Raw genomic sequence first — 13,756 nt, forward strand, 5'->3', positions numbered from 1 at the left:
CCCCTCCCTCCATTAGTGCTGCCTTGTAGAGTGTGAGGCTACATTAACAACCATGTGTTAACCCTTGAGGGCTCAGCCAAGTGCTAGTTCATCATTTAGCAGTAAGGCATTCCCTGGAAAATATTCCCACCCTCTAACTCCAGCACCTCAACCAAGCTTCACAATCATCATTGCTGTGTACAGTATTAAACTATTTATATATACACACATAGTATAATTTTAAACATATAGTCTCTTGTCTGGTGAAAAAAATTTCCCTGGAACCTAACTCCCCCATTTACATTAATTCTTATGGGGAAATTGGATTCGCTTGAAGTCGCATTTTTCAGGAACATAACTACAACGTGAAGCGAGGAGTTACTGTACTTTCAAAAGATTCAAAACTAAAGAATTTGCTAGACCACTATCAAAGTAGTACATTGGCATTTGGTCCCAATAACTTTTATGACAAGTAAGTGTTAAGTGACAAAAACATAGATCTTTGCTGTACCACAGCACTGCAGCTGCCTTCCTTGATTAAATAAAGGCTACTAGAATGCACTCTCTCTCTCTCTCTCGAAAAAGACTGAAAAAAGATTAAAGTGCATTCTCCCTCAACTGCATCTCTACTTAACGGCTACAGAGTTTTCAGTCTAATCCTATGAATTGCATGTAAGGTTTTCAAATAGTAAATATCCAATAAGTAAGATTTCTGAAGACTTTGTGTTATAAATCGTATCAATCTGTCCAAATAGAGCCTGTTCCTCCTAGGATTAGGCCCTCCACAAAATCTGATCTGCCAATTCACTGTTCAATGTGGACTTTAATAATGGATCAAATCCAAACACCTCAAAAGGCCAAGAGTTTGGATTCCAACCCTTAGTGCAGTAATATACATCTATGGTTTTGAGGACCCCCTTAAATAGAGGGGGGGGAGGTTGATACACATTTTTGGTTTGGGCTCAATCACAAATTCCTTCCTTTCAATAAGAAAACTTGTTATAAATGGTCAGATTTTACATTTAGGGGCCTTATGTTGCAAACTCTGAGTGGGTGGACACCTGTGCACTCACTGAGTCCCATAAACTTCAATGGGCTTCACACAGGGGCTCCTTGCTGAGTCAGGATACTTTAAGACTGTCTAAAAGAACTGTAAGACTAGTCAGATTCTGCAGACAAAGTGATATCATTTAGGCCATGATTCAGTAAAGCACTTAAAACATGTGCTTAATTTCTAGTACATGCTTAAGTTCCACTGAAGTCACAAGTGCTTTGCTGAATCAGGGCAATAATACTTCTCTGATAGCCAGGAACCTGGGGGAACCCTATCAGTGCCCAGGGATGATTTTCATTAGAAATACAAGTGGTTTAGTTATAACATTAATCCTTTTTTTTTGGGGGGGGGGGGAGGGGGGGGGAGAGATTGCAACCCTCTGGGATTAATTCTTTCAGCTGAATAGCTGTAAGTAGTATTTCTGTAGAATTGCTGATTGAAAGTTGGATGTTCTCATGATACTCTAAGGGGAAAATTTTTCAAGTTTAACTTTTGTTAAAGTTGTAAACAAATTCGGGAGGTTTTAATCCCATGCAAAATATGGATGTGGCAGGAATAAAAAGGGGACATTTTGTACTATTATGTATTGTAGGAATAAGAACAAATATCAAAGAACATCAGAAGCAACAAATCTTTCAACTGCCTGTATATGTTGTAATGTGAGGATGTGAATACTAGCGCCCCGCCATTGGAAAACAGCAAGCTATTGTTCACCAAACTTTTCCTGAAATGTTCATCTGTAAACATGATAGAGGGGGCTAAAGAGATCTGAAAAAATAATAAAAAATACCTTTAGAGGATGCTACCTATATTCTTAATTTTTTATTAGTTTTAAATTAGATGCCTTAATATTGTACAGTACTTTAAACATCTCACCTATTATTTGTGCCTAGGTAGTTGTTTAACATTTCCATAATACAGATCAGAGTAATCCAAGAAAGTTTTCCCACTTTCCGTCTTCCAGCATAAAAAAGTTTTAAATATGGCATTGTTCTCTTTTGGTAGAATAAAGGGGAAGGAAGTTTACCTTGTTGCTCTGAACACTGCTAGAGGGATATCTGATTTGCCCAGTGACAAACCACATGCTTCGCAGATGGCTGAAGAGTGAAGTGAGATGAATAGTAATTCAAAAGCCTCAGTTGTTTACAGAATGTTCAGTTTAATCATTTTATTAAAGTTCTGATCGATTGCTGTAAAAGTGTAAAAAAAAAAGTGGGAATAGTTCAAGCTAATGCGTTTATATGAAACAAACAAGTTAAGCCATCAGAATGAAAGACCACCAGAAGGAAGTTTACACCTATGCCACTTGGGACAGTAAATCTTGACAGACATGCCCCACTTCTGAACAAGCATTACTCTGATGCTGCCATTCAGAGACAGAAATTCCAATGATTTTTCAAAGCTTCAGAACCAGACACTTTTTTATATTGTATATAAATAAAGAGGTGTTCAACAATGACAATGCCTCAAAACAAAGAATTTTCACATACTCCCTTCCACAAAGGCAGACATGTCCCTATGATAGCGCAGGAAGTTTAAACTAAGGTGGACAGCATTTTTCCTCCCATTTGTTTCAGTGGGTGCACTATTGTGAGCACTGTGTTTAGTATATACAACTGGTCAGTCAGTCTTTCCCGACAGTTCCTTGAGATACCACAGCTTTTTCCTATGATTACGTGATATGTTTTAACACTTCGCATTGGCAAATGTTTATACTTTAATGGCTTTCGCTGAATTTTAGTCTGTCGTGCAAGTGTAACTTTAGTTCCTATGCCAATGGGGCCTGGGTGGGTGCACTGCATGGTCACTCCCATAGGAATACCCCTCTGTAGTGGCTTTCCATTCAGTGGGAAACTCACTATCCCAGGGCAGAAGTTGGCAACTAATGTCTTTGTATTTTAATGCCTACCTATCAAAATTATAGGCAAGAAGTGCTGGAAACAAGTGAATAATATGAATACAAAATATTGCTATTACAAACACACTTACCCCATCTTATTCATAGATCTCAAAGCACTTTAAAATGGGAATCAGGCTTACGTGCTTTGTATAGATGGGGAGACTGAGGCACGAGACTTGTCCTAGATCACTGAGTCAGTGGAACAGCTGGGAATAGAACCCATGGCTAAAGGATTGGCACATTCAGGTTAGGAGCTTCTTAATATTCAGCAAACAGAAAGTTTCTTGATTAGATTAAAGTTAGAATAAAGAGTAAGTGGTTGACATGGAAACTTTTCCATCTGCTCCTACGGCTGGGTCCCAGAGTCAGCAGCACTGTGCTGGTAAGAGTGAAGCACATTAGAGAAGAAAGATTCAAGTGTATTTTAACATGAAAAGCCCAAGCTGACTGAGTTAATTTACCAGCCACAACTACATGGAGCTTTTCAATACATTTTGAAACTTATTTAAGGACAACCTCAAGGTTTTCCCAATGAAGCCTATGAGAAACTTTCCATTCAGTTCCAATTTCCTGTCTTTTCATGCAAGCTTTCATATAAGAGCCATTCACCGTCAAAGACAATTTTAAAATCACTAGTTTGAATAAATAACTTAAAGCCCCCCAAATAAATCTACCCAATGTTAGATAGACGTTAAAGGAAATCTCTGGTGTGTTTCTATCGCTACAAGTTTCCAGTGTAAAGGCAATAAATGTTCAATCCTTTATGGGACTATCATCCCTATTCTAATAAAAGCTGCCATTTTCTAAAAAGGGAGAAAGTTACTACTCACCTGGGCAAGGGTCTTTTCTGAACACAATGTTCACGTGCAAAGGGAATGCAGTAGAAGAGCGACACTACATTTTTACAAAGGTAAATCTACAAAAGCATAGCCAATTGCCAATATAGGGTAATAGATAAAGTGGAATGGTTTTCTTCCGTCCATGACCCTCAGTTATAATTGACAATAGGTTTCCTATATTACTCAGGATATAACAAGTAAATACCATGCTACAAAAGCTCAAATTTTCCTTTAACTCCTCCCAAAGTTTGTAGGGCCTACTTGAGGGGTTTGGATCACTTAGGTAAATCCATCATAAAATACTTACTCAGTACTGAAGAGCATCTTCTCTAGAGGAGATAAAAATAGTATCTAAAACAAAATATCCTTTTCAAAATGCAGTCAGGAATGTTCTGGTTAGTTCTATGCTGGTGTAAATCTGGAATATTTCTAATGAAATCAATAGCATTAACACCATATTTTCACCTACACAGTTGATATGGGAACTCAACCCAACTTCTCTAAAGATTGGTTATAGAATTAAATGTCTCTGACTAGCATTGACTTATTTTGGAAGGGGATTTTCTCCAACGATGTCTTTTTAATTAGCTGGATATCTTGTTTTGTCTCACTAGAGACTGGTAACTGCAGAACATCTCAGCAGGCTGGAGCTCCACAAAACTCCTTGTGCTGGAGTGAAATTTTTAGTCCCCTGTGGCTTCAAAGCACCAACAAGTTCTGTCACTGTAAAGCTGGCAGAGTGTCTGCTGCACAACGGAATCCCAGGTTTGAAGCAGAACTATCAGGAGTGTTTTGACTGCGGGCTGCACAGCGATACCTGTAGCAATAGGACTAGAAGGCAAGAAAAAAAAAGTCATTTAAGCGCATATTACAGCTTGTGTCTATGTCTACAGAAGTAAGGGCTGGTTAGACTAATATCACAGAGCATTTCAATTGCTGATGATGTTTGCTACTGACGGGCAAAGATGACAGTCAAGCACCAGGCTGATGGGAAAAAGTTGGAAACGCCTATTGGATGGAAGAGAGGAAACTCAAGGAGAAATTCTGACAGTTATTTGAACACTTGGTTACCCTTAATTCCACTCCACCTCCCTTCCTGCCCACCCTCCATCTTTTTATATTTTATTGAAGTTCTTCAGGACAGGAAACTAATAAATTGAGTCTGTAATAAGATTGTATGTTACAAATGCATCAAGAGGTACACTGGGAACAATTACCTACCTCAGATGTGCTGAAAATGAAGGAAAGTTTGTAAACTGCTCTGAAGATTAAAAGCACTGTTATTTATGCAGTGCCACGGGAGGGTATGATGCTTTAGTCAGCAATATAGTGCTTGCAGATACAAGCTTAATGGGGTTCTCGCAACAAATTTTTTGGTGGCCTCAGAGTGCAGCCACCAAACTCTTGCTGGTGGTTACTCTGACAATTTTTCCTAAAATACTTAATTAACTTTTCGAAAAATTAATAAATATGCACATATAAATGTCCAAATCATTGTAATTTATTTATGTAGGTTTTTTTTTTGTTGCAGAATCAATAATAAAAACAATGTACAGTTGTCTCTATCCTTTATTGGACCTAAACAGAATAGAAACACAAATAAGGTGCTTTGCACATTCTTGTCTTTTTTCTTGTTGTTTCTTTTGCTTTTTTTGATTGCTTTTTTTTTTTTTTTTTTTTTTTATTAAAGACTTACTAGCTACTAAGTCTGCTGTGGAAAGTAATATTAACAAACATACAAATATCACTTTTCACAGCAGACTTACTGAGTCCCAGCAAAGCTGGGGACAAATTAAGTCCTGAATGGGGAGGTGGGTATGGAGGCAGCAGGAGCCGGGGCAATGGGGCACTGGGGAAAGCAGCAGTGGTCGAAAACCGGCCACCTGGCAATCCTAAGTAATATTAGCTTATTAAGAACTGTAGTACATTGACTTTAGATGAAATACCTTAAACAGTAGTTGCACAAGTTTAAAGTACATATACATGAATATATTTAATGCAAGTCCATGTCAGAACGCGGTTCAGTGTGTATTCCAATATACTTTTTCTTGCACTTTTCAGATGTTTCCAGTATAGATAGCATTTACATTATTCTGCAGCTTTTTAGTCAAAAAATGAAAATCTGAAAAGATTAGTAACTAATAGATCTCTCCCTCTAGTCCCCTTAAAAAACAACAACAACTGTATTCCATGCATTTGAAGAATTGAAAATTGTGTGTGAAGATCTTTATAGGTCAAATTTAGAATTGCATCCTGCCTCTCCCCACACTTAATTTGCAACATAAGACTGAAACATACTTAATAAGGCACAGATTAGATTCTAGTGTAGCACTTCATGGTTTGGACACTGAAACAGCTATAAGATCAGACATGAATATTTCTCAATTTAACCCAATCAATGTAGCTGTACTATTTGACAGCCAGAGTGCAAACTAGCCTTTTCTCATTGTACAAGATTTGTCAGCAAGGCAGTCTATTATTCTGCTTTTTTCTCTTTGTAGCGAATAAAACTCAGTTTCCTGATTTAATGGGGAAAAGGGTCTTGATACATAACGAGGATTTGGAAGTGAAAGGTACTGACATCTGTCTAGAAGAATCCTATTGAACATGACAATGAAATCCCAAGGAAAAAAAGCAACTGGACTGAAGACCAACTTATGTACTGGTATGCCTGCTGGTAGTCTTTTTAGGGATACCTATACTCTGATATAATCTATATCGGTGGCCACAAACATTTTCATTTAAAATGAAATCACTGGGATAGATGATTCAGCTACCTGTCAGAAGTTCTTGGTAAGCAATTATTTTGCGCTGACAGTTTCCTCTCTTACTGGCCTGATTTCAGAATAGGCTGCAATTATATGCAAGTTGCCCTTTAGAAAACTCAGAGGAGGAACTGCTATTTCAAATCTCCCTGATATGAGGGAGGCAGCACAGGATTATCCAACATGACCTACGCTCTCAGACTGTCTTTAATGTGGCCCCTCTGCTGGGACTGAGGCACACTGGTAAGGAACTGTCAAAAGCTTGCACTGTTAATTCTGTACCTGTTCTGTGTATGACAGATTTGAATCTTCAGTGGTGACAGTCAGGAATGGTTATAGTCAACGGAGCAGATGCAAGGATTGCCACACACACACAGTCCCAAGTCAGTTGTTTCCAATGTAGATAACATTTGTGTTATTCTGCAGATTTTTTTAGTCCAAAAATGAAAATCGGAAAAGATTAGTAATTTATAGATTTGGTTTGTGTGAGCACTGCATGTCTCAACAACATATGGCTTACCAAACTTACAATCCAACAAAAGGGATCAAATTCAAATCCACTCCACTAGCATCAAGGATGAATTTGGCCTAGAGTTTTTAATGGAAGGGCCACCAGAAATTATTCAGAAAGGATTAAATGAACTTAATCCATTTTAGCCCCTAACATTGGACTGCCGATTTAAAAAGCTAAACTTCCACTCCAATTAGTATTTTCAGTTAGGAGAGAGTAAGAAACTTGCAGCAATTAGGATAACACAAGTTTGAATAAGTTGGAGAGATTTCATTTCGGCACCTTTCAGATTTCCAGCACACAGTATTAACTGCCATATATACTCGTTCATTAACCCGTTCGTTTATAAGTCGACCCCCCTGTGACGTTGTGCAGTCTATATGGTTTTATAAAAATATAAGTGAATGTAATGTAACTGGGATACGCTTCGTGCAAAAGGTCTCTTGTAAGGTATCATTACAAAGCTCATAATCTCCTGAATGTGATCATCTCATTTGTAGAAATGTACCACTCTTGTATCTAAAACTAGAAATATAAAACAACTCTGAGGGCCTATTGTAATTATGTAAAGCGTGGGCCATTAAGGATGGTTTGGAATCTTGATGACTCCCATTGTCGGCAGATGGCCGTATTTACCTGTGAGTCTTCCTGTATATGTGTGTGCTGGCAAGTGAGTAATGAAGTCTTGCAGTGACATGTGATCATGTCACCTGAACTGGAATCAGTCTTTAACCTGGTGCTTTTCCAGTGAGGGGGGGTGGAAACCCAGAGGGACAAAGGGTTCCCGCCTTATGCAAAAGATATATAAAGGGGTGGAAGAGAACAAGGGGGAGAGGAGCCATCATGAAGAATCCCCTAGCTGTCACCTGAGCTGCAACAAGAGCTGTACCAGGGGAAAGAATTGTGCCCAGGCCTGGAAGGTGTCCAGTCTGAGAAAAACTTACTGAAGCATCTCTGAGGGTGAGATTATCTGTATTCAGTTTGATCAAGCATAGACATGCACATTTTATTTTATTTTGCTTGGTGACTTACTTTGTTCTGTCTGTTACTACTTTGAACCACTTAAATCCTACTGTCTGTATTTAATAAAATCACTTTTTATTTAGTAATTTACTCAGGGTATGTATTAATACCTGGGGGAGCAAACAGCTGTGCATATCTCTCTATCAGTGTTATAGAGGGCGAACAATTTATGAGTTTGCCCTGCATAAGCCTTATGGTTTAGACCCCATTGGGAGTTGGGCATCTGAGAGCTAAAGACAGCACACTACGGTGAGCTGTTTTCAGGTAAACTTGCAGCTTTGGGACAAGTGATTCACACCCTGGGTCTGTGTCTGGAGCCAGACGGGAGTGTCTGGCTCAGCAAGACAGGGTGCTGGAGTCCTGAGCTGGCAGGGAAAACAGTAGCAGGGGTAGTCTTGGTACATTGGGTGGCAGCTCCCAAGGGGGTTTCTGTGATCCAACCCATCACACCCCCCAAGATGGATAGGTAAAAATAGCAAAAACTATAAAAAAAAAAAAATAGTATGACCTTTTCATAAGCCAACCCTATATTTCAGGGGTTGGCAAACTTTGGTTCCTGGCCTGTTAGGAAAAGCCGCTAACGGGCCTGGACGTTTTGTTTACCTGGAGCATTCGCAGGCACGGAGCCCTTCAGCTCCCAGTGGATGTGGTTTGCCACTTCCCGCAGCTCCCATTGGCTGGAAATGGCGAACCGCGGCCACACGGAGCTGAGGGGCTCCATGCCTGCATATGCTCCAGGTAAACAAAATGACAATGTATTAGATATTCAAGTCAATGATTCCATAGAGTTTAAAATCATCAAATTTTGGTGCAGACCCATTTATAAGCCGACCCCAGCTCTTTGATGCTTCATTTTTTTACCAAAAATAGTCGGCTTATGAACAAGTATATATAGTAATATGAAGTTTGCTTTATTTCAGTTTAATAAACTGTAGGTACTGAAAAAAAATTAGCTTTCCCTCTTCCACTACACCATTTAATGGACTTTGCATTTTGCTCCCTTTTGGAGAATAAATTCACCAAAAGCACGATTAAAGCTGCAAAACTATGACGTTAACTTGGGACAGGCAAAAGGAGTTATTTGTAAAAATGTAGGTCAATTCAAAAACTAGGGGTCTTTATCTACTTCTTCCTATCAAGTAGAACGCTCCGCACTTTTTGGAAAAATTAACTACGAAGTGACAAATATTCTAGAACCATCTGCAGAAAGCAGAGGTAACTGGCTGTTTATACATAGACACTAACAATGGAATAGGATCTCTCCACCTCTCCCCTTGTAATGTTCAAATAACGATAGCATTTCAAACATTAATGAAATATGCCTTAATATTGAATACTGAGGAGTCCACATTCATGAATTGCAATATGCTTAGAACAGTTAATATTTTGCATTTACAATTGGAGATGCTAATGATTTTCCTACACACACACACAAATTAAAAATGTGATTAAACTGGCAGGTGTTTAAAAGTGACATTATGGGATTCCTTTGTTCATCATCTTCCTTTCAGATCAAATGTGCTTGTTTATAACATTTATGAGAGTTTTGATCCAAGTGGCTAGTCAAATTTTGGGGCCTTGGGGACATTTCAGTTAGGAGGAGAAATTGGCAATATTCATATTTCTTTGATGCAATCTTGTTTATTTACAAGGAATGTATGAAGTCCTGGTCTCTGAACACAGAAGGAATCAAATAGCAGAAAATATCTTCTTTTGCTCACAGAGCCAACAGCAGCCTTTCCCGCTTGCACCCTTTCCCCAGGTGTCTTTCAGATCCTACACCATGCTTTCAGCTGCTCCTTCGGGCTGTCTGTATCCCTCTGGTCCTCTGTGTTCCGTCTTCCCTCCTTTCTCTCCCACCCACCCTCTCCTCTCTGCCTAAAACAATATTCAACAAAACTTCTTGGGCAGGTTCAGATTCTCCTTGTGTTCTAGGTGGGGGTTTATCCTTACAGTTATTTCAACGGCAAGGTGCATTCACGCCTATCCATCTCAATGATGTTTTACCTCAACCCGTAAAAAAGGTTTCACCCAGCTCACAACAAAGATGTATTTTCCCTGCAAACTCAAACTATTTTTTCCCCAGGCTCAACACCACCACCAGGAATGTAGGTTCCACAACTGGAATTTAGTTTGATCTAATGTGTGAGCCAAAAATAGAACCCAGTTCATGTCACCATATAGCCTCTCAGTAAAAAGAATAACAGTAAAAATGTATCCAAGAAGTTTCATTTCCCCCAAGAGACATGCCTACAATGAGAGTCCTTTCATTCCTGGAAAATTCAGGCAGAAAAATTCAAGTTCTGTTGTACCTAGCAGCATGCTTTTGCATTACCATGCAATAATTTGTGAGTTAGAGGGAAAGATTTTCATTGGTACAACCAGCACGCCATCTAAAGGCTGCATAGCACTGTAGGACCCTGTATTGATGTACATAGCTCATGGAAGTACACATAGAGTCATCCATTTACACTCACACAGTTTCACAGGTGCAAATGGATTTTGCATGACTGACTTCTGAAGAGCTGGCTTATAAAGGTCATGATGTTAGAAATAGAATCAGAACTGGAAGGGATCTCAAGAAGTCATCTAATCCAATCCCCTGCACTCAAGGAAGGACTAAGTATTATCTAGACCATCCCTGACAGGTGTTTGTCCAACCAGCTCTTAAAAATCCCCAATGATGTAGATTCCACACCTTCCCTAGGCAATTTATTCCAGTGCTTAACCACTCTGACAATTAGGAAGTTTTTCCTAATGTCCAACCTAAACTGCCCTTGCTGCAATTTAAGCCTATTGATTCTTGTCCTATCCTCAGATGTTAAGGAGAACAATTTTTCTCCCTCCTCCTTGTAACAACCTTTTATGTACTTGAAAACATATGTCCCCTCTCAGTCTTCTCTTCCCCAGACTAAACAAACCCAATTTTTTCAATCTTCCCTCATAGGTCATGTTTTCTAGACCTTTAATCATTTTTGTTGTTCTTCTTTGGAATTTCTCCAATTTGTCCACATCTTTCCTGAAATGTGGCATACAGAACTGGACACAATACTCCAGCTGAGGCCTAATCAGCACGGAGTAGAGCAGAAGAATTACTTCTCGTATCTTGCTTACAATACTGCTGCGAATAGATCCCAGAACGATGATTCCTTTTTTTGCAACAGCGTTACACTGTTGATTCATATTTAGCTTGTGATCCACTATGACCCCCAGATCCCTTTCTGCAGTACTCCTTCCTAGGTAGTCATTTCCCATTTTGTATGTGTGCAACTGATTGTTCCTTCCTAAGTGGAGTACTTTGCATTTGTCCTTATTGAATTTCATCCTATTTACTTCAGACCATTTCTCCAGTTTGTCCAGATCATTTTTAATTTTAATCCTATCCTCCAAATCACTTACAACCCCTCCCAGCTTGGTATCATCCACAAACTTTCTAAGTGTACTCTCTATGCCATTATCTAAATCAGGCGTTGGCAACCTTTCAGAAGTGGTGTACCGAGTCCTCATTTATTCACTCTGATTTAAGGTTTTGCGTGCCAGTATTACATTTTAACGTTTTTAGAAGATCTCTTTCTTTAAGTCTATAATATATCATTAAACTATTGTTGTATGTAAGGTAAATAAGGTTTTTAAAATGTTTAAGAAGCTTCATTTAAAATTAAATTAAAATGCAGAGCTGCCCAGACCAGTGGCCAGGACCCGGGCAGTGTGAGTACCACTGAAAATCAGCTTGCATGCTACCTTTGGCATGCGTACCACAGGTTGCCTACCCCTGATCTAAATCATTGATGAAGATATTGAACAGAACTGGACCCAGAACCGATCCCTGTGAGACCCCACTCGCTATGCCCTTCCAGCATGACTGTGAACCTCTGATAACTACTCTCTGGGTACAATTTTCCAAACAGTTATTTCCAGCCAGATAATTTAACAGATTGCTCCATTTTTCTGTGAATGTTACATTTTGACAAAGTGAATTTGTACAGAGAGGTTTTGCTATGTCAGACCTTGTTGCAGCACTTCCCAAAGGAACCGCTGCAGAATCATTCATCTGCAAATGGCCATTCTGAGGATAAAACCACTCCTACAGATTCCAGGGCACTTATTTTTTTTTTGGTAATATGTTTACTGTAATGTTAGTTTACCAACATTTCCCTACTCTTCTGCTACTGTGCTCTAGGCTGTGTACCACTTGCTACTTTTATACCTCAGAGGTGGCTGCATTTCCTTGGTACTGTATACATGTCATTCGGGATCCTTTAGGATGAAGGATACATTTACTTGCCTATGAAGTCTGTAGAGGAGTTGTCATTCTGATAAGAATTTCTCATCAGAAAAAACTCACCCTCCTTCCCTGCCATACAGCTAATTTACATCAAATTTGCTGAATTTTTAATAAAAAGACACAAAAAATCTGAACCCCCCCCCCCCAAAACCATTTGAATTTTTGATTTGAAATGTCAGTTTTGAAATTTACTTAAATTTTAGTAAAATTAAAATACCCTAAAAATATATCAAACAAAACATTCTGGTATTTCAGAACAGCCAGAGAATTGGAAAAGAAATTAGTTATTTACACAGCTCTAATTCTGATACACTTGCTATACAAACTAATTTGTTGTGTTTTATCATCTGAGGAAAGTAAGTAATTTAAACATCCAACTCCCATTTGAATTTTTTTGGGACTTGGGCACCTAACTGCCTTGTAGTATATTGAAAACTGTGTTAAAATTATAAACGATCACTTTAAATTCTCAGGGGTTTTCCTGGTCCTTCTTTCAGGCTAGGTGCTCAGTAGGGAAACATGTGATCTGGATTTTCAGTCAGTCAGTCTGCAGAGCCAGTCTAGAATAAGGTGGGGGTGAATTGTGCTTCTCTGCTGTACGGAGCAGCCTGTTTTCTCTCTCTGTGTTTTGGTTTGTGTGTGTTAAAGTTCTGGGTTTTAAGAAATAAGTAGTGTCCTGCCACATACTGAAGTGTCCATGTAGACCCTGCAGCCACATGCTAGAAGTTCTGTAGTGCATTTTGATCGACCCCCACTTTGAAATGGGAGTAGATCAAAGCACAGCAAAGAACTTTTACGGTGTGGCTATGTCTAAACTTGCAGAGTTTTTGCACTCTCAGTTTCAATGGTGATAGTGAACCAGTGAAAGAAAAGCGCTGGTTTGTGTACTCACTCACTTCCACAGGCATCAGAGAGTTTACATTTGCAGCACTTCCATCACCCATCGCCGATGAAAGCAGCGCATTGAGGGCAGCTATTCCACAGTGCAGCTCTCTCCATTTTGAGGAGAGGTCTTGTGGGAAGTATGTGTGGGTATAGGGGGGTAATGGTGGGGCCTCCTCTCCCCCAAACACTCCCGTAGCTCGGCATTGCTCCAAGCAGGGGATCCTTTGCTCCAGGGAGCAGGCATTGTCACCTGGCCAGATAAGTGAGCACTTGCCAAGAAAACAGGGAGGAGAATTTCAAAGTTCCCAGAGCTTTACAGGGGGAGAGGTGGATGTCTGTTTACCTGGCGTTAGAGCAGCAGAGCTGCTGGCCAGAGTGGTCACCTAGACACTGTGGAATAATCTGTGGACGCTAAAAGCTGTGCAAACAGGAAGAACATGCCTTCTCTTGCACATCACCACAAAAGCATCACCCGTAAGAGCTGTACGCCTCTCGTTGAGGTGGTTTTCTCTTTG

The 13,756-nt window shown here is 39.5% G+C and overlaps 1 protein-coding gene across 8 annotated transcripts in view; it reads right to left on the reverse strand.

Moving 5' to 3' along the window:
• Window positions 1–2,172: 2,172 nt before the first annotated feature.
• Window positions 2,173–13,756, reverse strand: part of SUMF1 (sulfatase modifying factor 1) — an 80,441-nt gene continuing 68,857 nt past the window's right edge. For 6 of the 8 annotated variants that reach the window (XM_024105019.3, XM_024105020.3, XM_005288522.5 and 3 more), the window contains one exon: window positions 2,173–4,603. In XM_024105019.3, coding sequence (XP_023960787.2) covers window positions 4,493–4,603 — 111 coding nt within the window. In that variant the 3' untranslated portion in view covers window positions 2,173–4,492. Of the gene's footprint in view, window positions 4,604–6,819; window positions 6,958–13,756 lie in introns of all 8 variants that reach the window. The other 2 variants (XR_255377.5, XR_010589385.1) reach the window with 1 other exon arrangement.

This window comes from Chrysemys picta, chromosome 7 (genome assembly GCF_011386835.1).
Source record: "Chrysemys picta bellii isolate R12L10 chromosome 7, ASM1138683v2, whole genome shotgun sequence".
In the NCBI taxonomy this organism is placed as follows: Eukaryota; Metazoa; Chordata; order Testudines; family Emydidae; genus Chrysemys; species Chrysemys picta.